We start from the raw sequence: 27,250 nt of genomic DNA on the forward strand, positions 1-27,250 counted from the left end.
CACACGGCCTACAATTATCCATCCACTGAAATGAATGGATGGACAACATGGACAACAAGCAAGTGATTTTCCAGTTCGTGCTGTGGGTGGGTGAGGACTCAGAGAATCTGCCCTAAACTACACCATTATACAAAATGTGCATTTAATTTGGATGAGTGAAAGGAGAACTATATTCTACACAATTGATCCATAATCCTCAATATTATAACGGGAGACAATGTACACTGACCAGTGTCTCAACCAACAACAATTACTTTGCCACACGTCTTAGAGCTGCTAGTTGGATGAGCTAGGATGGATAGATGACAGTGGATGAATTAGGATTGAATAGAATAGCCTTCCCCATCCTGCCTTGTGTGATCCAGAGACAGTCTGAAAAAAGACCTATTGGGGATTATAATGCAATCCCTATACAGCTTGACCAACGGCAGTGGACGAATAAGCTGATGTCACCCTCGAATGCGATGTCAGCTCTGGCGCTCGGTGCTTCAGTTAGGACGTGCTCCGAGCATGTGGGGCAGATGTGACCAGCCAGTGAAGGGCTACCAGTTCCCCATTTGAGTATCTGTATTATTTTCCTCGGGCAGAGGGCTACAGGAGAGAGGAAAAAAGGGCCGCAGAGGAGAATTTTTTTTTAACAGGAGCCGTGGTTCAGCGCTTATTCGAAATGGTCACTATCCAACTAGAATGCAGTTGAAGTATTTCCAGTTGCGTTATGGGGAGGCCCTCCCCCCAACTTAAAGTATATTTCAAGGCCCAAACGCGCCTTGGCCCCTTTGTGTAGAACCTCCTTCCTTCGGCATCATGAAACTTATGAATGAGGAATAATGCCTTTATACCATTCAGGATGTCAACGGGGTAGAATTTTATAATGTTATAGGAATAAGAATTCCACAAAATATCTCCACTAGGAGAAAGATAAGGGATAGTCAATAACGGTTTAAGTGTCTCTCGTCATAACAGTTAGGATGGTGGACAATTCCATTGAATAAAGAAACACCAAATTCTGTCTGTGAGCAGTAACCCATGTTTTTCTGGTTTCAGATTAATGCATTATGGTCGAACTACCTGAAAGGACTTGGGATATTAAATGCAAATGCATTAAATGCGATTGGTGGTACAGTGTTGTGTACGGCCAGTGAGGAGAAACTAAAAACCATTCTTCCCACCGAACTCAAGTGAGTCTTATAGTCGCTGAGAAACATAATTTTAACACCCATGTATTCTTCAGGTTAAATATTTGGCCCATTCATTTCTTTGAAAGAGAAGCCTGCCCAGTAAATACACATAGAAACATCTTATAATGAATAATGTTTATAATGTTTCACTGGGCCAAATTATATGTTTATTCCATCCCACAATGGATAAGTACAATAAATGAGATAATCCATTGTCCTGTAACGGGTATAAATACGGGCCCTTTATGATCAATGGTTCCAAAGAAAAAAAAGAATTTGCATTTATATAGCACCTTTCACCGCCTCAGGACATCCCAAAGCGCTTTACAGCCAATTAACTATTTTTGAAGTGGAATCACAGCAAGGTCCCACAAACAGCAATGAGATCATCAGCAGATAATCTGTTTTTAGTGATGCTGGTCAAGGGATAAAGATTGGCCTGGACACCGGGGAGAACTCCCCTGCTCTTCTTTGACTAGTGCCATGGAATCTTTTATGTCCACCTGAGAGGACAGACAGGGCCTCAGTTTAACAATTCATCTGAAAGACGGCACCCCCGGCAGTGCAGCACTCTGTTAATACTGCACAGAAATGTTAGCCTAGATTTTGTGCTCATGCCTCTGGAGTGGGACTTGAACCCACAAACCTCTGATTCAGAGGCAAGTGCGCTACTAACTGAGCCACGGCTGACACCAGTGCAGGTAGTTTGCCTTTTCCCAGAATCTGTGCTGAAGGCTTTTCCCCAGCAGTCACCCAAACTGTCCTAATCCCCTTTCCCAGATCTCCTCTTCCCATGTGGCTCCCTTGAACCTCCCTCCCATCCTTTAGCCCTGACATCCTCTCCATCACTGTCTCCCTCTTTCCATCCTGATAAGCTTAGGCCACCCTCCCTGTCCTACAAAATCTTTGCACCTGTAATGATCAATAACATGTCATTCTATAGTGGACACTAGGTGGAGCCGTAGAGCTGTGTAGAGCTGTATATAGCTGTATGTATATTAAGACTACACTACCCAGCTGTATGTATATTAAGACTACATTACCCATGAGGCACTAGGCTACCCACAAGGCAGCAGTCAAGATGGAAGCCTCTACAGATGCTGTACCTAGTCCACATGTGCTCAATAAAGTAACTAGCAAAAGCTAGCTGTGTTCATAATAAGAATGTCTATTTATTAATGAACATAAGATGGTACCAGGATGGTGAAGATCTGCTGAAAACTGTGAAAAGCGACATGGAGAATTTGAAGCCACCAGAGCATTTGAAACTCACAGGAAACATCGACTACAATTGGCAGACTCTTAAACAACAATTCGAACTCTACATTGCAGCCATCGGATTCGGTACGAAGCCAGAGGCAAGGAAGATAGCGTTGCTGCTTATGGTTGCAGGCCCACAGGCGATAGAGGTATTTAATACATTTGTATTTAATCCAGAGGAGAACAGAGAAAAATTAGAAGATGTGCTAAAAAAATTTGATGCACATTGCTCTCCCAAAAAGAATGAGACCTATGAAAGATACATCTTCTGTTCTCGGACACAGCAGCAAAATTAGACTTTTGATAGCTTTATAACTGATCTGAAACTGAAAGCACAGACATGTAATTTCTCTGAGCTCAAAGCATCCATGGTTCGTGACCAGATTGTGTTTGGTATTCATGATAAAAAAGTCAGGGAACGTCTGTTGAGAGAAACCGAACTAAATTTGGAAAATGCGGTGAAAATATGCCAAGCCAGCGAGCTAGCTCGAAAGCACGCGAAGACTTTCAGTGAAATCAATAATGATGCGATTGTAATGAGTGATAATGCTGCTGTCGGTGCTGTGTCCTACAAGGGGAAGAAACGTGGGCAGAACAGAAATGAAAAGCAATCAGAGGATGAAATTTTTAATTGTAAACGCTGTGGTTACAAACACCAGTTAAGACAATGCCCAGCGTTTGGAAAAATGTGCACAAAGTGTAATGGAAAGAATCACTTTGCCAAACAATGCTTTTCAAAAGTAAAAACTAAGAAAGGGCAACGAGTTAATGTAATTGACGACACTGATTTAAGTGAGACATTTTTTGTAGGAATGGTGTCATGTGACAATATCAAAAAGGATACAGAAAATGTGCAGCCCTCAGAAATGGACAATGCTGAACATAAAGTTAATGCAGTAAAAGAGGACAAATGGATGATCCCACTGCAGGTAAATGGAGCATTAGTTACCTTGAAACTAGACACTGGGGCAAAAGCAAACTTAATCAGTATGAGTGACATTAACAATATGAAAGAAAAGCCCAAAATACAGAAAAAGTCAGTACTACTGAAGGACTATAATGGACAGAAAATAGATAGCTTAGGTGTATGCAGACTTAAAGTGACAGTCAAAGACAAAGTGCATCATCTCATGTTTTCTGTTGTGGCTGAAAGACTTGATTCACTACTGGGTGACAAAGCTTGTGAGGACTTAGAACTGGTCAAGAGAGTCTACCGTATAAACTGTGCCATAAGCAGACCAGATGACTCGGTGGATTCTGTAGTGAATAATTTCCAGGATGTGTTCAAAGGATTTGGAGTTCTACCATTCACTTACAAGATCCAGCTAGAGGATGCTCAGCCAGTGGTACATGCTCCACGAAGAGTTCCAGCACCCCTGCGTGACCGGCTCAAGAATGAACTGGACAGAATGACCACACTAGGAGTCATCAGGAAAGTCGAAGAGCCAACAGACTGGGTTAACTCCATGGTATGTGTAAAGAAAAAGAACAATGATCTAAGAATATGCATGGATCCAAAGGACTTAAATGCAAACATAAAACGTGAACATTACCAAATTCCCAAGCGAGAAGAAATCACCAGTGAAATGTCAGGTGCCAGATACTTTACAAAGCTTGATGCCTCACAAGGATTTTGGCAACTAAAACTGGATGAAGAGAGCACCAAATACTGTACCTTCAACACACCATTTGGCAGGTATTGTTTCCTCAGAATGCCTTTCGGGATAATATCTGCATCTGAAATCTTTCATAGAGCGATGGAACACATAATTGAAGGTCTGGAAGGAGTTCGGGTCTATGTTGATGACATCATCATCTGGGGCTCCACACTGAAAGAACACAATGAGAGACTGACTAAAGTGCTACAGAGCATACGCCGGAATGGACTGAAGCTCAACAAAGCCAAGTGTCAGTTTGGCGTCCAGGAAGTCACTTTCCTAGGAGATAATCTATCTGGTAAAGGAATAGAGCCAGATATGGAAAAAGTAAACGCCATACTCAAAATGCCCCGACCCACTGACAAAAAAGGAGTGCTACACATCATGGGGATGATAAACTTCATTGGAAAGTTCATTCCTAACTTGTCAGCCAAGACAGCCTGTCTGCGAGACCTGCTACATAAAACAAATGAGTTCGCATGGACAGAAAGACATGAACAAGAGTGGATAAACCTCAAAACAGTGCTGACAACCACACCTGTACTTACCTTCTTTGACCCAACAAAAAGAATCAAAGTGTCAACGGATGCATCAAAAGATGCCCCAGGTGCAGTCTTGCTACAAGCAGAGGGTGAAGATTGGAAGCCTGTTGCCTATGCCTCCAGGTCTATGACTGATACTGAGTGTCGATACGCCCAGATTGAAAAGGAATGTCTAGGCTTGGTAGTTGGACTAGAAAAGTTTCATGGCTACATATATGGACTTCCCACCTTCACAGTTGAGACAGACCACAGCCCACTGGTTGCCATCATAAAAAAGAACCTGAATGAGATGTCTCCAAGGATTCAACGACTCATGATGAAGCTGTAAAGATATGACTTTGAACTGATCTACACACCAGGCAAATACATAGTGTTAGCAGATGCACTATCCCGAGCACCCACAATGAGTCATGTGAGCTCTACTGAAGAAGACGTGGATGTTCATGTGAGTATGGTCACTGCTGCGCTGCCCGTGTCAGACACAAAATCAAAGCAAATAGCAGAAGAAACAGTAAAAGATACAGTATTACAAACAGTAATAGAGAACATTCATCATGGTTGGCCAAAAGGTTCCTGTCCAAAATATTTTCACATAATGTCAGAATTGAGTGTCGCAAGTGGACTATTACTAAAACAGAACAGAATAGTCATTCCATAGGCTCTACGTCAAGACATGCTCAAAAGGATTCATGAGGGACACCTCGGAATTGAAAAATGCAAAAGGAGGGCAAGAGACACTGTTTATTGGCCTGGCATAAATAAGGACATTGAGAACATGATAGGCAAATGTGAGACATGTCAGAAACACCAAAACAAACAAGCAAAGGAACCAATGATAGTAGCTGACATACCAACAGCACCATGGCAAAAGGTTGGTATGGACCTTTTTCATTTAAATGGTAAAGACTATCTAATAGTGATTGACTACTATTCTAACTATCCTGAGATGGCGCTGCTCTCAAGCACCACAGCAAGCAGTGTCATAATGCATGTGAAATCCATCTTCGCCAGACATGGAATTCCCAGGATTGCCGTTAGCGACAATGGTCCGTGCTTCAACTGTAAGGAGTGGCAACAGTTTGCAGCACATTATGACTTTCAGCACATCACGTCCAGTCCTTTGTATGCTCAGTCAAATGGTAAGGCAGAGAAAGGTGTTCAAGTTCTCAAGCAGCTACTGAAGAAAGCGACAGAAAGCAAGTCTGATCCTTATCTTGCCCTGCTGAGCTACCGAGCCTCACCTTTAGACTGTGGTTCTTCACCTGCTGAACTACTAATGGGTCACAAGTTGCGCACCACGCTACCCTGCTGTGCAAAAGAACAGCAAAGTGAGGAACTGAGACAGAGACTTCAACTGTTAAAGCTGAAACAGAAATCATACTATGACAAGTCATCCAAAACTCTAAAACCATTGACAAGGGATGATGTTGTCAGGATTGAGGATCCAGATGCATGGAACAGGAAAGCTACAGTTCTTGAGGAAGTAGGACCAAGGTCATACACTGTTAGAACTGAGGAAGGACAGGTTCTCAGGAGGAACCGCCTTTCCCTCCTAAAAACACAAGAGACTATTCAAGACCAGATTGATGACAATGCCGCAACTGCATCTTGTCATTCACTGCCAGAACAATCTCATGAAGACACATCAGACTTCCCCGTGTTGAGAAGATCCACACGTGAAGTAAAAAAGCCTGATAGACTTAATCTTTTGAGTACAATGTAAAGCTTTGAAAATGTGTTGACTGTTTTGAAAATGTTTATGTTTATAGAGCACTAACAAAAGTGTTACTGACATATCCTTATTGTTTTTCTTGAAAGTTGATTGATATTGATTTTGTTAAACCTCAAAGAAAGGGGGATGTAATGATCAATAACATGTCATTCTACAGTGGACACTAGGTGGAGCCGTAGAGCTTTGTAGAGCTGTATATCGCTGTATGTATATTAAGACTACATTACCCATGAGGCACTAGGCTACCCACAAGGCAGCAGTCAAGATGGAAGCCTCTACAGATACTGTACCTAGTCCACATGTGCTCAATAAAGTAACTAGCAAAAGCTAGCTGTGTTCATAATAAGAATGACCCACAAACAGCAATGAGATAATCAGCAGATAATCTGTTTTTAGTGATGCTGGTCAAGGGATAAATATTGGCCTGGACACCGGGGAGAACTCCCCTGCTCTTCTTTGACTAGTGCCATGGAATCTTTTATGTCCACCTGAGAGGACAGACAGGGCCTCAGTTTAACAATTCATCTGAAAGACGGCACCCCCGGCAGTGCAGCACTCCGTTAATACTGCACAGAAATGTTAGCCTAGATTTTGTGCTCATGCCTCTGGAGTGGGACTTGAACCCACAAACTTCTGATTCAGAGGCAAGTGCGCTACTAACTGAGCCACAGCTGACACCAGTGCAGGTAGTTTGCCTTTTCCCAGAATCCGTGCTGAAGGCTTTTCCCCAGCAGTCACCCAAACTGTCCTAATCCCCTTTCCCAGATCTCCTCTTCCCATGTGGCTCCCTTGAACCTCCCTCCCATCCTTTAGCCCTGACATCCTCTCCATCACTGTCTCCCTCTTTCCATCCTGATAAGCTTAGGCCACCCTCCCTGTCCTACAAAATCTTTGCACCCTCATGAAAAAGGCCCTCCTCATCTATCACCTCATTCTGAAGAAACATAGCAACGTCCTGGACCCTATGATGGTGACTCCTTCACAGTGCTTGTCCCCGTCTGGTTCCATCATGTCCTTTCTGTAACCATCGTGGTGGCACTGTGGTGCCTATCTTCAAATCCACAGTCTAGCCCCCTTATTCCCCTGGCTTCTTCACAATGCAGAACTCCCTCATACTGTACTGAAGTGTCAGCCTACATAATGTGCTCAAATCCCGGAGGGATGCTTGAATCCACAACCTTCTGACTTAGAGGTGAGAGCGTTACCACTGAACCAAGGCTGACACTGAATAGTGAGTTCACCGTATATTAAGATGGATGGGCCTCCTCACGTCGGACAGACTGACACTCTGTTCTTCTTAGCCAATCCAATTGTTAGACCCATAAAGCTGACACTGATACAGTGCAGGAGAATGTGACCTTTTTAGTGAGCACAGACTACCATAGTCCTTAAAAAGGGTTAATGTTAACCAAACTATAACGTCACGACCATTCTGTTGCAGGAAAGCCAAGCCACTTGATATTTCCACATGTTCTCAGGCAAAGAAAGACATCATATTCGGGATCGCTAAAGCTGCATTCCAGGATCAAGCTGGTGACCCCAATACCTATTATAATCTCAGCAAGCCGTACGTTGGTAAGTAAAGTTACAATCTGATTTGATGATTGTTTGAAAAGCCTTCATTTTTGAGGATGTTGTAAAAGTTGAAGACGTTGAAAAGATGAAAGAGATGAGATGCTGATGCTGTTCCTCATCTCCCACCCACATTTTTATTCTGTATCATGTTCAGAGATATTGAGGTAGAAGTTCGGCTTGAACGATAGCGCTAAACGGGCGTTAGCACATCGGCGGTCTGCTCAAAGGCTCGCTTGATATTGAAGTTAATGGAACTGAATGTAGGGCGGGGAGTATAACGAGTCTCAGATAGGAGAATGCTCGATTTACCTTCCATGTCATGTCTACTTTCACCCCCATAATTATTAGGCACACATGCACCCACCCACCCACACACACCCACCCACACACACGTACACAGCCACCCACACGTACACACCCACCCACATGTACACACCCACACACACGTACACACCCACCCACACACACGTACACACCCACCCACACACACGTACACACCCACCCACCCACACACACGTACACACCCACCCACACACACACGTACACACCCACCCACACACACGTACACACACGTACACACCCACCCACACACACGTACACAGCCACCCACACGTACACACCCACCCATATGTACACACCCACACACACGTACACAGCCACCCACACGTACACACCCACCCACATGTACACACCCACCCACATGTACACACCCACCCACACACACGTACACACCCACCCACACGTACACACCCACCCACCCACACACGTACACACCCACCCACACGTACACACCCACCCACCCACACACACGTACACACCCACCCACACACACGTACACACCCACCCACACGTACACACCCACCCACCCACACACACGTACACACCCACCCACACACACGTACACACCCACCCACACACACGTACACACCCACCCACACACACGTACACACCCACCCACACACACGTACACACCCACCCACATGTACACACCCACCCACACGTACACACCCACCCACACACACGTACACACCCACCCACACGTACACACCCACCCACCCACACACACGTACACACCCACCCACACACACGTACACACCCACCCACACCCACACGTACACACCCACCCACATGTACACACCCACCCACATGTACACACCCACCCACACACACGTACACACCCACCCACACGTACACACCCACCCACCCACACACACGTACACACCCACCCACACACACGTACACACCCACCCACACACACGTACACACCCACCCACACGTACACACCCACCCACCCACACACACGTACACACCCACCCACACACACGTATACACCCACCCACACCCACACGTACACACCCACCCACACACACGTACACACCCACCCACACACACGTACACACCCACCCACACGTACACACCCACCCACCCACACACACGTACACACCCACCCACACACACGTACACACCCACCCACACACACGTACACACCCACCCACACACACGTACACACCCACCCACACGTACACACCCACCCACCCACACACACGTACACACCCACCCACACACACGTACACACCCACCCACACACACGTACACAGCCACCCACACGTACACAGCCACCCACACACACGTACACACCCACCCACACACACGTACACACCTACCCACACCCACACGTACACACCCACCCATACACACGTACACACCCACCCACACACACGTACACACCCACCCACACACACGTACACACCCACCCACACACACGTACACACCCACCCACACACACGTACACACCCACCCACACGTACACACCCACCCACACACACGTACACACCCACCCACACACACGTACACACCCACCCACCCACAAATGTACACACCCACCCACACACACGTACACAGCCACCCACACGTACACACCCACCCACACACACGTACACACCCACCCACACACACGTACGCACCCACCCACACACACACACACACACACACACGTATGCACCCACCCACCCACACACGTACGCACCCACCCACACACACACACGTGCGCACCCACCCACACACACACACACACACACGTACGCACCCACCCACACACACACACGTGCGCACCCACCCACACACACACACTTGCGCACCCACCCACACACACACACACACACACGTACGCACCCACCCACACACACACACGTGCGCACCCACCCACACACACACACACGTGCGCACCCACCCACACACACACACACGTGCGCACCCACCCACACACACACACACGTGCGCACCCACCCACACACACACACGCGCGCACCCACCCACACACACACACGTGCGCACCCACGCACACACACGTGCGCACCCACCCACACACACACACGTACGCACCCACCCACCCACACACACATACGCACCCACCCACACACACACACATACGCACCCACCCACCCACACACGTACGCACCCACCCACACACACACACGTGCGCACCCACCCACACACACACACACACACGTACGCACCCACCCACACACACACACGTGCGCACCCACCCACACACACACACGTGCGCACCCACACACACACACACACACACACACACACACACGTGCGCACCCACCCACACACACACACATACGCACCCACCCACACACACACACATACGCACCCACCCACCCACACACGTACGCACCCACCCACACACACACACGTGCGCACCCACCCACACACACACACACACACGTACGCACCCACCCACACACACACACGTGCGCACCCACCCACACACACACACGTGCGCACCCACCCACACACACACACACACACGTACGCACCCACCCACACACACACACGTGCGCACCCACCCACACACACACACACGTGCGCACCCACCCACACACACACACGTGCGCACCCACCCACACACACACATGTGCGCACCCACCCACACACACACACGCGCACACCCACCCACACACACGTGCGCACCCACCCACACGCACACACGTGCGCACCCACCCACACACACACACGTGCGCACCCACCCACCCACACACACACACACGTGCGCACCCACACACACACACGTACACACCCACCCACACGTACACACCCACCCACCCACACACACGTACACACCCACCCACACACACATACACACCCACCCACACACACGTACACACCCACCCACACGTACACACCCACCCACCCACACACACGTACACACCCACCCACACACACGTACACACCCACCCACACACACGTACACACCCACCCACACACACGTACACACCCACCCACACACACGTACACACCCACCCACCCACACACACGTACACACCCACCCACACACACGTACACACCCACCCACACACACGTACACACCCACCCACACACACGTACACACCCACCCACACACACGTACACACCCACCCACATGTACACACCCACCCACACGTACACACCCACCCACACACACGTACACACCCACCCACACGTACACACCCACCCACCCACACACACGTACACACCCACCCACACACACGTACACACCCACCCACACCCACACGTACACACCCACCCACATGTACACACCCACCCACATGTACACACCCACCCACACACACGTACACACCCACCCACATGTACACACCCACCCACCCACACACACGTACACACCCACCCACACACACGTACACACCCACCCACACACACGTACACACCCACCCACACGTACACACCCACCCACCCACACACACGTACACACCCACCCACACACACGTATACACCCACCCACACCCACACGTACACACCCACCCACACACACGTACACACCCACCCACACACACGTACACACCCACCCACACGTACACACCCACCCACCCACACACACGTACACACCCACCCACACACACGTACACACCCACCCACACACACGTACACACCCACCCACACACACGTACACACCCACCCACACACACGTACACACCCACCCACACGTACACACCCACCCACCCACACACACGTACACACCCACCCACACACACGTACACACCCACCCACACACACGTACACAGCCACCCACACGTACACAGCCACCCACACACACGTACACACCCACCCACACACACGTACACACCTACCCACACCCACACGTACACACCCACCCATACACACGTACACACCCACCCACACACACGTACACACCCACCCACACACACGTACACACCCACCCACACACACGTACACACCCACCCACACACACGTACACACCCACCCACACGTACACACCCACCCACACACACGTACACACCCACCCACACACACGTACACACCCACCCACCCACAAATGTACACACCCACCCACACACACGTACACAGCCACCCACACGTACACACCCACCCACACACACGTACACACCCACCCACACACACGTACGCACCCACACACACACACACACACACACACGTACGCACCCACCCACCCACGTACGCACCCACCCACACACACACACGTGCGCACCCACCCACACACACACACACACACACACGTACGCACCCACCCACACACACACACGTGCGCACCCACCCACACACACACACGTGCGCACCCACCCACACACACACACTTGCGCACCCACCCACACACACACACACACACACGTACGCACCCACCCACACACACACACGTGCGCACCCACCCACACACACACACACGTGCGCACCCACCCACACACACACACGCGCGCACCCACCCACACACACACACGTGCGCACCCACGCACACACACGTGCGCACCCACCCACACACACACACGTACGCACCCACCCACCCACACACACATACGCACCCACCCACACACACACACATACGCACCCACCCACCCACACACGTACGCACCCACCCACACACACACACGTGCGCACCCACCCACACACACACACACACACGTACGCACCCACCCACACACACACACGTGCGCACCCACCCACACACACACACGTGCGCACCCACCCACACACACACACACACACACACACACGTGCGCACCCACCCACACACACACACATACGCACCCACCCACACACACACACGTGCGCACCCACCCACACACACACACACACACGTACGCACCCACCCACACACACACACGTGCGCACCCACCCACACACACACACGTGCGCACCCACCCACACACACACACACACACGTACGCACCCACCCACACACACACACGTGCCCACCCACCCACACACACACACACGTGCGCACCCACCCACACACACACACGTGCGCACCCACCCACACACACACATGTGCGCACCCACCCACACACACACACGCGCACACCCACCCACACACACGTGAGCACCCACCCACACGCACACACGTGCGCACCCACCCACACACACACACGTGCGCACCCACCCACCCACACACACACACACGTGCGCACCCACACACACACACACACACGTACGCACCCACCCACACACACTCACGTGCGCACCCACCCACACACACACACGTGCGCACCCACCCACACACCCACACACACCCACCCACACACACCCACCCACACACACACACGTGCGCACCCACCCACACACCCACACACACCCACCCACACACACCCACCCACACACACACACGTGCGCACCCACCCACACACACACACACGTGCGCACCCACCCACACACACACACGTGCGCACCCACCCACACACACACACGTACGCACCCACCCACCCACACACACACGTGCGCACCCACCCACACACACACACGTACGCACCCACCCACACACACACACGTGCGCACCCACACACACACACACACCCACCCACACACACCCACCCACACAAACCCACCCACACACACACACACACCCACCCACACACACCCACCCACACAAACCCACCCACACACACACACACACCCACCCACACACACCCACCCACACACGCCCACCCACACACGCCCACCCACACACACCCACCCACACACACACACCCACACACACCCACCCACCCACACACCCACCCACACACACCCACCCACCCACACACACCCACCCACACACACACACACGTGCGCACCCACCCACCCACACACACGTACCCACTCACCCACACACACGTACGCACCCACCCACACACAGACACACGTGTGCGTACCCACCCACCCACACACACACACGTGCGCACCCACCCACACACACACACGTGCGCACCCACCCACACACACACACGTGCGCACCCACCCACACACACGTGCGCACCCACCCACACACACACACACACACGTGCGCACCCACCTACACACACACGTGCGCACCCACCCACACACACACACACGTGCGCACCCACCCACACACACACGCACACACACGTACGCACCCACCCACACACAGACACACGTGTGCGTACCCACCCACCCACACACACACACGTGCGCACCCACCCACACACACACACGTGCGCACCCACCCACACACACACACACGTGCGCACCCACCCACACACACGTGCGCACCCACCCACACACACACACGTGCGCACCCACCCACACACACACACACGTGCGCACCCACCCACACACACACACGTACGCACCCACCCACACACACACACGTGCGCACCCACCCACACACACACGTGCGCACCCACCCACACACACGTGCGCACCCGCCCACACACACACACGTGCGCACCCACCCACACACACACATACGTGCGCACCCACCCACACACACACACGTGCGCACCCACCCACACACACACACACGTGCGCACCCACCCACACACACACGCACACACACGTACGCACCCACCCACACACACACACGTGCGCACACACACACACGTGCGCACCCACCCACACACACACACACACACGTGCGCACCCACCCACACACACACACGTGCGCACCCACCCACACACACACACGTGCGCACCCACCCACACACACACGTGCGCACCCACCCACACACACACACACACACACGTATGCACCCACCCACACACACACACGTGCGCACACACACACACGTGCGCACCCACCCCCACACACACACACACACACGTACCCACCCACCCACACACACACACCCACACACACGTGTTCAGACGCACACATACACTAAACTGACAGTCTTTCTATGTTTCTAAAGGTGGTGCGCCGGCAGCTGATCTACAGAGTTTAGCTGCTGGAAAGATCAACATGGACTACGAGACATTCAAGGGACTCAATCCAGCCGAAGTAGAAGTAGGTGTCAATGGAGGGTTTTATTTTTCTGTGTTATTGTTCTGTCTGCATTTTTGTCTGAAGTGATTTTTTTTTTAATAGTTAAATGAGGCATAAATGATTAAACCTTCAGCCTAGTTTCCAGAGACACTGAAACAGGTTTGTCCAAACCTTTAGTCGCAGTGAATCCCTTTTACATCTCATGAAGCATGTATAAAACATTAAAATACAAAACACCAAATTGAAAGAATTTCTTGTTGCTGTGAATAAATATATCAAATAACTATTTTAAGTATTTATTATTGGGAGCTGTGGGTGCATTTATTTTAAACCCTAAGGGTGTTCTTTTGCTTAAAGAGTGAAAACAGTTGCTAAATGGTTGCTGTGCTAATAAGGCACACCTGTTTGAAAGTGTAGTTTTAGCACGCAAGCTTGGTCCAATTGTTGATTTCCATAATTTGAACTTGCCCGGAGGTGCTAAAACAGACACCTGCAAGTCAAAGGCTGATTAGACACAATTCTTGTACAGCAGTATATGTGGGCTCCATTCACCCTCTTCCATTCTTCCCTATTTCCGACCCTCATTTTTATTCGGAGTGTGTTGGAGTGTGCTGGCTGACACATTGTGGCACGTTTTAGGATGGCTCAGGGACCGAGCGAGAGGACGCACAGGTTCTCGGATGTGGCCCTGGAGGTCCTGGTGGAGGAGGTCCAGAGGAGGGGGGATGTCCCGTACCCGCAGGGAGGGGAAGGAGTCCACCTCGCCCCCCTGTCCCTCTCTCCTGCAGCAGCTGGTGCTGCTCTGTCTGGCCTCATGTCCTCCTCCCAGTCCCCTGGCAAGATGCCGATGGCCAAGCACTCCCTTTCTCCTGGTGGCTCCTACAAGGTGTCCAATAAGGTGGAGTAGCACAGCACTTTCTCTTTTTAGGTGAAGTCCTCAGAGAATTTCCAGAATAAATCTTGACAGAGTGTTGGTGAAGTGTCCCAGAAAGTCTCCCGATGTGTCTCAAAAAGGCCCCTTCAAACCTCCAGCAGCAAGTGAACAGTAAAAGGTGATATACCTTTAAATATCGCTCGAAATTGCTCTGCAACGATAACTTTACTCCCAATAAGCATTTTGCTGTTAGGAGAGGGTAGTAATTCAAGTGCTATCCACCAAAATGCCGAGCGCTAGTAGGCAATTTATGTGCCAATCAGCCCCTTAAGGAACCGCCGGCGGCTGTTCCTAGTGGAAGCTTCAGCTCCTTTACCAAGATGGCGTCTTGCACTAAATGCGGGCTAAACCTGTGTTTCAGCTTAAGATCCCATCTTGGCCATCTCGGAGGCTCTTTAGCGCCTAAAGTATCCGGCAGAAAATCGCCCCTAGAGTTCAGGCAGAAAAAATGAACCAACGCATTGCATGTTACTCAATAGAATTATGTAATTATCTCTTTTATAATCAATTCCTGTTTGTCTTCAATTCTTTATAAAGTTTCAATTCCTTCTACTGCATCCCACTTATTTTGAATTAGGCCCTTCCTTTTTACTGACCATTTTTGCACAAAGAAGCACCATCGTTTCTTATCACGAGCCAGTTACAAGCGCAAATAATTCTTTTTTAATTTAATTCTCGGGATGTGGGCATCGCTGGCAAGGCCGGCATTTATTGTCCATCCCTAGTTGCCCTAAAGAAGTCGTGATGGGCCCTCTGCTCATACCCGCCTTATTTGTTAGCGGTTTGATAGAACTAAGTGAATTGCTAGGTCACTTCAGAGGGTGGTTAAGTGTCAACCATGTCGTACTGGAGTAACATATAGAGGCACACAGACCAGGCAGGTTTCCTTCCTGAAAGGATTCAACATTTGCCTGTGCTGCTAGAACGACTTGCTGCAGGGAAGTGCACACGAGCCCTTGAACGACTTCTCTGGACTGTTGTCTCATGAACTATACAGGCTGGGCCTCTTTTCTCCAGAAAAGAGAAGGCTGAGGGGGAGACCTAATAGAGGTCTTTAAAATTATGAAGGGGTTCAATAAGGTAGACGTAGATAAGCTGTTTCCACTTGTGTGGGAGTCCAAATATAGGGGCCATAAATATGATAGTCACTAATAAATCCAATAAAGAATGCAAAGAGAGACTTCTTTACCCAGAGAGTGGTGAAAATGTGGCACTTGCTACCACCTGGAGTAGTTGAGGCAAATAGCGCAGATGTCTTTAAGGGGAAGCTAGATAGGTATATGAGTGAGAAAGAAATAGAAGGTTCTGCTGATTGGGTTAGATGAAGAGGGGTGGGAGGAGGCTTGTGTGGAGCATAAACACCAACATAGACCAGTTGGGCAAAATGGCCTGTTTCTGTGCTGTAAATTCTATGTAAATGGGCAACGTTTAATCTACAATCTCCACGGAACTATATCCTTAGGTACATTCAGCATACCTATTCTGAGTACTGTGTACAGTTCTTGGCACCACACCTTAGATAGGATATATTGACCAGAATGTTACCAGGGCTCCAAGGGTTAGATTATGAGGTGAGATTGCATAAACTAGGCTTGTATTCCCTGGAACATAGAAGGTTAAGGGATAATTTGATTGAGATTTTTAGGATTTTGAAAGGAATGGATAGGGTAGATAGAGAGAAACTTTTTTCGCTGGTGGGGGAGTCTAGGACAAGGGGACATAAACTTAACATCAGAGCCAGGCCATTCAGGAGAGAAGGTAGGAAACACTTCTTCACACACAGGGTGGTAGAAGTGTGGAGCTCTCTCTCACAAAAAGCGGTAGATGCCAGCTCAATTCATAATTTTAAATCTGAGGTCGATAGATTTTTGCTAGCCAAGAATATTAAGGGATATGCAGTCAAGGCGGGTGGATGGAGTTAGGGTACAGATCAGCCACGATCTCATTAAATGGCGGAACAGGCTCGAGGGGCTGAACAGCCTACTCCTGTTTCTATGTACGCAAGCTCCCTCAAGCAAGCTACCTTGTTTGCCGCCAGCACATACCGTTAAGTAGTTGGCTGGCAAACTGAAAGTGATTATTACAGGAATACACTGTACTTAAATAAAATTAAACGTTACCCCAACATCCTTCTTTGCTATTGCCCGAGGCCTTTCTCTCAGGCCCCCTTTAAGCTTTCTATTGACGTAGAAGTGAGCACAGTGTACAAGGAACAGATATATTTCTGGCCATCTTTGAGTGGTGTTTGCTAATTTTAAGTGTGTATTTTGTTCTGTGTGTAAATTACATAGAACAACATAGAATTTACAGCACAGAAACAGGCCATTCAGCCCAGCCGATCTATGCTGGTGTTTATGCTGCTCCCACCATCTCACCCGATCAGCATTGCCTTCTATTCCTTTCTCCCTCGTGTACTTATCTAGCTTCACCCTTAAAGTTAAATACTTTTTTTAAAATAACTTCGGGAGATTTATAATTGAGTAGAAGGCTCCTTCTTTAATTTTACACAAAGAGGAAATACACTCCCCAGTGAGGGGTATCCCTCAGGTCCTGGGGATCCAATGATCTATATGCGAATATATCTATATTTGATGTTTGGTCTAAGAACAAGCCTATCGATCATCTTACATTACTTCCATTTTATCTCTTTCAGAAACTCACTCCTCAGAACATACGTGATCTACTTGGAGTAAATCTTATTTCCCTTAAAGAAAACGAAAATGAAGAGATAGTGCAGCGTTGGATTAACTCACACACAAAATCTGAGGTTAAAAGTCTGGGAATTGGCCTAGGAAGAATATCACCAGCTGGAATTGGCAACTATTTCTTCAAGGAGCGTAAGTGGCATTTGACATCAGTTGTTCTGCACACTGATAAGCACACTGGGTGGTGTCTAGGATTGGTTGATACCATCATGGGCACATAGTGGAAAATATTTTATTTCAAAGCAGTGCCACCCTCGAGGTTTATGTAATGTATGTAATGTATATATACCTTAAGGGAGAGAACTACTTTTTACAGCTCCTGTATACTGTAGTACCGGCAGTGACCACACCTGTATATAAACCCTGAGTAGTGATCTGTACAATTAGTTCCAGAGTAACCCTCATTCAGTAAACACCTGTTGAATCGTTCCCTGCAGTCTGTTGTCTGATTATTGAAGGACACGCCATTAAGATACACGGACATAACATTGGCGATGAGGCAGATTCGAACCTACCTGCAACTCTGCATCACCTCCCAGGGATTCGCTCCTGGAGAACAGTGGAAGAAGGTCGAGTCCAGAAGCACGGGCGTCGGCCGTGGGCAACCGCCCAGTCATCCAGCGGAGATTTGAGCATCGCAGGGGAGGCTGTCGAGAGCCAGGCTTGGCTTTCCAGTCACGGTGGTCCAGCGAAACGGGCTGGCAACAGGTACTGCGCAGACCCTTCCCGGACAGCGGCGGGTTAGAGCCCGACCGAGCGGCACAGAAAAAGGCCGAGCAGCGTCGACGGGGGAGAGAGGGCAGAGCGCACAGGGCGCAGCCGGTGTTCAGGACCGAGCGGCGTCAACGGGGGAGAGAGACGAGAGAGAGCAGAGCGCAGCCGGTGTTCAAGGGCCAAGCAGCGTCAACGGGGGAGAGAGGCGCGCAGGAAAATGCGAGGCATCGCCATTTGCCACGAGGACCGCCGAGAGTGGCGTTGGCAGCAGCGCGGGAGACGCCATTTTAAGCCAGTCTAACCACACCCAAAAATGCCGAAGAGTGGCAGTATCACAGCGTTCGACAATGAAGTCGAAGATTGGACGACATATGTCGAACGCATAGAAGTATACTGCAAGTCGAATGAAGTGCCAGATGACAAGAAAGTGCTGGTATTGTTGAATTCAATGGGTGCCAAAATGTATGGCTTACTACAAAACCTAGTAACCCCAGAGAAGCCAGTAGAAAAGGATTTTGAAAACATAGTGTCAATCCTACAGGACCACTTAAACCCCACACCGCTGCTGATAGCAGAAAGATTTAAGTTTCACAAAAGGAACCAGCATAAAGATGAAAGTAATGCTGAGTATTTAACGGAACTGCGCAAGCTATCGAAACACTGCCAGTTTGGAACGGGACTAGCAGATACTTTAAGGGACAAGTTTGTGTGTAGGCTTCAAAGTGAAGGAACCCAGAAATGGCTTCTATCAGAAAAGGATCTTACACTGGACAAGGCTTTCAGCATTGCAGTATCACACGAAGCAGCAGCACGGGGCGCTGCAGAGATACAACGGAGACCGCAAGAATATGGCACAAATGAAATGTCATACGGAACAGTGAAGTGCTACCGCTGCGGCAGAACAACACACGACCATAATGATTGCTGGTTCAAGGACAAAGTGTGCAGACAGTGTGGAAAAGTAGGACACATAGCAAGAGTCTGCAGGTCGGGAAAGAAAACCAGCAGCAAGAAATTTCCACAGGAGAAGTACAAGAAGGTACATAAGGTGACGGAGAGTAGTTCAGACGAACAGAAGAGTGATACAGACTCTGGAAGCAAGGAGCTGGGTTGTCTGAAACTACATAATGTGATCAAAACGGAGGATCACCAAACTATCTGGGTCATGTTCAAGATAGCAGGAGTCCAAGTGAAAATGGAATTGGACACAGGATCAACCCTAACAGTCATAAACCGAAAGGACTACAAGCGGCTATTCTCACATATACCCTTGAGAGATACAAAGATTGTCTTGAAGACGTACACGGGGCAAAAAGTTTACCCCAAAGGAAAAATAAGGGTGAACGTTATATATAATGGCAAGGAAACACCAAAAATGGACCTATATGTATTGCCAGATGGAGGACCACCACTACTAGGACGTGAATGGATCCGGAAGATACAGCTAGATTGGCATTCCATACAGGCACTGACTGTGGCTGACAAAAAGGATGACGATGTCACACCTGGGCGACTGTCAAAGATCCTAACTGACGCGAAAGAAGTGTTCCAGCAAGGACTCGGAACACTAAAAGGCATGACAGCAATGATTAAAATTGAAGAAAACACAAGCCCAAAATGTTTTAAGGCCAGACCGGTACCTTATGCTATCCGCCCAGCCGTCGAAGCAGAGCTGGAGAGTCTGGAACGTTCAGGTGTACTGTCCAAGGTATACTGGAGCGAGTGGGTACACCCATCGTCCCTGTGATGAAAAAGTCATTGAGCAGCACGCCTGGGGAACCAAGGAAGGTTCGCATCTGTGGGGACTTTAAGGTAACAGTGAACCCGGTCCTTCACACCGTACAATATCCACTTCCGCGGATTGAAGATATTTTCGCCTCGCTATCTGGAGGGAAACGCTTCACTAAGATTGATCTGGCCCAGGCGTATCTGCAAATGGAGGTAGAAGAAGCATCAAAAAATACCTCACAATCAACACCCATAAAGGTCTCTACCAATACAACCGGCTGGTATTCGGGGTAGCATCAGCTCCGGCTATTTGGCAGAGGGCAATGGAACAAGTCCTGCAAGGGATCCCAGGGACCCAGTGTTATTTGGATGATATCCTGGTCATGGGCGAAAATGACAGTGATCACCATGCCAACCTGGAGCAGGTGCTCACTAGATTGCAGGAATATGGGCTCCGAGCTAACCACCCCAAATGCGAGTTTTTTAGAAAACAGATCTCGTATTGTGGCCACGTTATCGATAAAGAGGGGTTACATAAGTCCCCAGAGAAGATTGAGGCAGTAGTCAAGGCTCCAGCACCAGAAAATGTTTCACAACTGAGGTCGTTCCTCGGGCTGGTAAACTACTACCATAAGTTCTTGCCAAATTTGTCTACAATACTACACCCACTGAACACCCTACTGCAAACTGGGGTGCCATGGAAGTGGAGTGACGAACGTAGACGAGCTTTCCAGAAGAGCAAAACACTAATCACATCGAAAGAGGTATTGGCCCATTACAACCCGGCATTACCAATTCGGTTGGCATGTGATGCGTCACCCTACGGCATTGGAGCGGTGCTGTCGCACAAATTCCTGGACGGCTCGGAGAGGCCAATAGCCTTTGTGTCACGATCACTAACCTCAGCCGAGCGTAACTACGCCCAGATTGACAGGGAGGCCCTCAGCCTAGTGTGGGGAGTGAAAAAGTTCAATCACTATCTGCACGGGCAGAAGTTCACCTTGCTGACTGACCACCAACCACTTGTCTCCATCTTTAATCCAAAGAAGAGCGTTCCGGTGATGACTGCGCAACGGCTACAAAGATGGTCCCTTTTTCTAGGGGCGCACCAATATGAAATCGAGTATAAGGGCACGAAACAGCATGGAAATGCTGATGGGCTATCACGCCTCCCACTGCCTACTGCGGAGGAAGCACCAGCAGTGGATCCTGTCGAAATATTTCATTCGACTATAATTGAATGCTTGCCAGTAACTAACGCTGGTATAGAGAAGGAGACCCGAAATGACCCGACACTGTCTCGGGTATATGATTTGACGGTGAAGGGATGGCCAGCACATGGCGACTCACTGTTGCCAGCATTCTCATCCAGAAGAGAACAGCTGTCAGTATGCCAGGGGACCTTGATGTGTGGATCCCGAGTGGTAATTCCACCCAAGTTAAGGGAGAGAGTGCTCAATGAGCTTCACGAAGGTCATCTGGGAGGGGTGAAAATGAAAAGCCTTGCTAGGGCTTATGTGTGGTGGCCGGGGATCGATCAGCAAATCGAGGACCTGACAAAGAGCTGCTCAGGATGCCAGAAGGTCCAAAATGCACCACCACATGCCCCTCTACACCCATGGGAGTGGCCCTCATCTCCATGGCAACGGGTGCATATTGATTTTGCTGGTCCATTCATGGACTCAATGTTTTTAATAGCCGTGGATGCGCACTCGAAATGGCCTGAGGTGATCAAAATGTCCTCCACCACCAAGGAGAAAACTATTGCAGTCCTACGGACCATATTTGCCAGGAACGGCTTGCCAGAGCAGATTTGCTCTGATAACGGACCACAGTTTGTGTCCGAAGAGTTTTGAAGATTTATGAAAAGGAATGGGGTAAGGCATTACACATCCGCCCCGTATCATCCAGCCACAAATGGATTGGCTGAGAGGTTCGTACAAACCTTTAAAAAAGCAGTAAAGGCCATGTGCGATGACGACATTCCACTGCAGCATAAGGTGGACAATTTCCTGTTAGCCTACAGAAATGCGACACATGCAGTCACCAACCAGGCCCCGGCCATGATGTTCTTTAACCGAAGGTTGAGATCTCGTCTGGATTTGCTCAGACCAAATGTACGAAGAGATGTTGAGAGTAAGCAATTCCAGCACATCAATGAGAAGCCGACAAGGAGCTTCAATGTAGGGCAACCAGTCTTGGCCCGCGACTACCGAACAGAGAAATGGCAACCAGGAGCGATATGCACACGGCAGGGGCCACTAATGTACACAGTGGATGTTGGGGAGAACATTGTGAGACGCCATGCTGACCAGATCCTAGAGTCACAGGAACGAGTCAACCCCATGTCTCGGCCATACATACCTGGTGAGGAACCCGACGTACAGGTCGCATCTACCTCAGAAACAATAGCATTGGAAGCTGATGAATCAACTGACGACAGGGTGCTAGAATCGCCTCCGCACCAAGAGCGAGACACTCGGGAAAGGCGTTATCCAGAACGAATCAGGTAGCCTCCCCAGAGACTGAATATATGAATGGACTATTTTCATATAACATTGTATATTAAAAATGTTAATTGTTAAATGAGTATTATGGTACTGTTAATCTAAAAGGGGAGGAATTGTAATGTATGTAATGTATATATACCTTAAGGGAGAGAACTACTTTTTACAGCTCCTGTATACTGTAGTACCGGCAGTGACCACACCTGTATATAAACCCTGAGTAGTGATCTATACAGTTAGTTCTAGAGTAACCCTCATTCAGTAAACACCTGTTGAATCGTTCCCTGCAGTCTGTTGTCTGATTATTGAAGGACACGACATTAAGATACACGGACATAACAGTTTACATGTACATGTGCACATACAGACTCAAAACTAAGAAAGAGGTTAATCTACACAGATTCACAATCACTTCCATTCACACATAATTGTGTACAATTGTGTACAGAACCAGCTAACAAAATATGCTATGGCGCACGACTAGACTAGAAGAATTTAATAAAATAAAGTGTAAAAAAATGAGTTTGAAAAGTAAATGTTCTGGTCTTCAATGTGAAGTGATATTTGTGAAAGATGCCATTTTACACTAAAAGTAATTCCTGCTTCAATAAGGTTAAAGGATGCTGTAGAGGATAATTATTAACAAGGTTTTTTAATGTTATTTTCCAGTGCCTGGTTCTGCTTCAGTCAACAGCTACAGTCTCCTGCTTTCCATCTGCATCGCTGTGATGAGCGTCACATTGCAATGGCTTCTATAAACTGGGACTCAGCCCGTCTGTGCTTTCTGCCCTGTTAAATGGAATGAATCAGAGCTCCCAGCATCAAGAATCGAGTGACGGATATTAATGACGGTTACATACGGAGTGGAATCTGTTTGTAACAACCTCCTTTGGACTGACTTTGACATTTTTCCCAGAGAAATGACCTGTCGGGTGTAAGTCATCACACAATTTTAGGTAGCAGCTTTTGGGTTGTCACCAGAACTATAGGCCATGACTTTCCACTGACTCGCTGCTGCAACTTTGCCGGAGGTGGGGTGGAAAGCCCGCTATGGGGCGGAGTGGGAGCAGCGCCCCCAGGAAATTCCCAGCATGTGGCCGATCGATGGTCCACCAGTAATGCTCCCTTTAAGCTGCAATGACCACACGGCTACACAGCACTCTGGAGTTCCCTCACAGCCGGCTCGCCGGCTATTCAATGCAAAAAAAACGCACACAAAAAAAAGAAAGGGAACATTTGTCTACAAGTCAGAGTTCAAATAACATCCAGCTGAGGACACAGAGCTTTGGGCCTCACTCCCCCTCACCTCCTTCCTCCTACAATTTACACTTTGGGCTCGATTTTCCAAGCCCCGAGGAGGCGGGTTTGGAGGCGGGAGTGGTGGGAAAATTGCAGAATCGGGGGGCAGGAACCCATCCCGCCCCCAACCCGCCTCCATGCCCGTTTCCCAGGAGGCAGGTACCCGACCTGAGCTGGGAGCCGCCTCCCCGAGGCGGGAAGGGGATTAGTGCCAATTAACTGCCTGTTAACAGGTAGTTAACAGGCAGTTTTTTGCTTAATCCCTACTTTTAGCCCTGAAGTGTGGGCTGTCCGACAGCTCCGAACCACGCCAAGTTAGCGAGGCGGACCGTCGGTCTGCAGGGGTTGGAGGGGTCGAGATGTCCGTTGTGCAGGTGAGTGATGGGTGCATGTGTGCAGAGGTAAGTGTGTGAGGTAAGTGTAAAGTGTTTTAATAAGTTTTACTTACCTTTACTTTCTCCTGCAGGCTTCCTTCCTTTAGTTCTCGGGAGTCCCTCAGCTCACCGGCACAGAAAGCAGAATGGCCGCTGAACTGTCAAAAGCTGCAGCCTCTGCTTTCTGGTCTGGAGAGATCTCTAACTGAGTCTGAGTAGAAGGACTCAAGTTAGAAGACAGATTGTCAGTGTTTGGCAGCTTCACAGAGCTGTCAAACGCTGATTTTTCATCTGTCAAAAGCTCTTGACAGATGAAATGTCAATCGCTGACGTCACCAGTAACCAGGTGTCCCTTAATTGGCCTGCTGAGCCCGCTGGGCAGGCTTAACAAGGTCAATCAAGGGAAAGTAGCGTGGGTTGGCCACAAGTCGATGGAGGCGGGACTACAACCCAAAAAGTGGGAGTCCCGCCTCCAAAAGCTCCCCATTGACAAAATCGAGCCCTTTCTCTTTAAAGCTAGGTAATTTTTTCTTTATTAACATCATCCTTTCTCTTATCAGATTGGGCGGGGGGGGGTGGCGGCAGGGGGTTGGGTAGATTTCTGCCATTCGCTGTTTGTAGTGAAAACATAAATGTGTATGTAAAAAACATGATCTCACTCCAAACAGTGGACGGCTGTGAGCGTCAACACTCGATGGTGTCCTACCTCGGCCCCTCATACCATCATTAAAAACACTCGAAACCATTTCTATTCATTTCTGTTTGATGGGCTCCTTACAGACTGAAATGCACGAATAATATGTAAAACGATTTTTCTAAACTCTTTAGGGGACGCTATTAATACCTTGGGAAAGAAAGATTTTCTGGAAAAACTGAAAGCTTTGTGCTGTTGCTTAACTGGTGTTGACAGATGTGTGAAGCGAACGGTAGCGTTGACCGTGATGTGCAAAACACGAGCAAATATTGAAATGCTGACAAAACCAGAAAAACTGGTGAAGTAACTGTGAATACAATTTAAATGCCACAAGTGGACAAAAGGCACATAAATCAAACCCAAGGTAAATAATAAAGATTGAGTGTAAATATTAATTTTAGATTTAAACCATATTGATCTGCAGATTACAGAGTGCTTCCAGTTAAGTTACTGTGAGCCGCTCTTAGTTACTTGTTTCCTAGTATGCTGTTGCCTTCATGAAATACATATTTCTGACGTCACCACATGTGGAGAAAAGTAATATTTTCTTTAAAGTACCACGAACGCGGACATGAATAGCAATTTCTATTTTTAATAGGGCTGTGTTTGTATTAATGGCAGTTCAAGATAGACCAAAAGCAAGGTTACATATAATGAAATACGTTCCTTTCACTCCGAAGAATGGGAATTAATTCAGTAGCACCTCCGAAACATGCGGCCTCTACCACCTAGGACAAGGGCAGCAAGTACATGGGAACACCACCACCTCCAAGTTCCCCTCCAAGTCACACACCATCCCGACTTGGACATATATCGCTGTTCCTTCATCATCGCTGGGTTAATAACCTGCAACTCCCTACTTAACAGCCTTGGTGGGCAACTTCAACCACACGGACCACAGCGGTTCAAGAAGGCAGCTCACCGAAACCTTCTCAAGGGCAACTAGGGATGGGCAATAACTACTGGCCTTGCCAGCGACACCCACGTCCCAAGAATTTTTTTTAAATTCAGAAACTGAGTGCAATTGTAGGAGAGGGGTTCATTCCTCATAACATTGATTTACACCAAAAAGCCCTCTCCCTCCCCAAAAAGAAAGGTTGTGATTGAGCC

At 49.0% G+C, this 27,250-nt stretch overlaps 1 protein-coding gene across 1 annotated transcript in view; it reads left to right on the plus strand.

Moving 5' to 3' along the window:
• The window catches only part of LOC147110370 (mesothelin-like protein), a 39,015-nt gene extending 12,999 nt beyond the window's left edge, over positions 1-26,016 (plus strand). The window contains exons 6-10 of the mRNA XM_086000319.1: positions 1,045-1,178; positions 7,812-7,945; positions 15,112-15,206; positions 18,773-18,956; positions 24,443-26,016. Of these exons, the coding sequence (XP_085856445.1) occupies positions 1,045-1,178; positions 7,812-7,945; positions 15,112-15,206; positions 18,773-18,956; positions 24,443-24,531 (636 nt within the window). The 3' untranslated portion in view covers positions 24,532-26,016. The remainder of the gene's footprint in view (positions 1-1,044; positions 1,179-7,811; positions 7,946-15,111; positions 15,207-18,772; positions 18,957-24,442) is intronic.
• The last annotated feature ends 1,234 nt before the right edge of the window (positions 26,017-27,250 follow it).

This window comes from Somniosus microcephalus, chromosome 11 (genome assembly GCF_052327205.1).
Source record: "Somniosus microcephalus isolate GS21.2 chromosome 11, FLI_Smic_1.0, whole genome shotgun sequence".
In the NCBI taxonomy this organism is placed as follows: domain Eukaryota; kingdom Metazoa; phylum Chordata; class Chondrichthyes; order Squaliformes; family Somniosidae; genus Somniosus; species Somniosus microcephalus.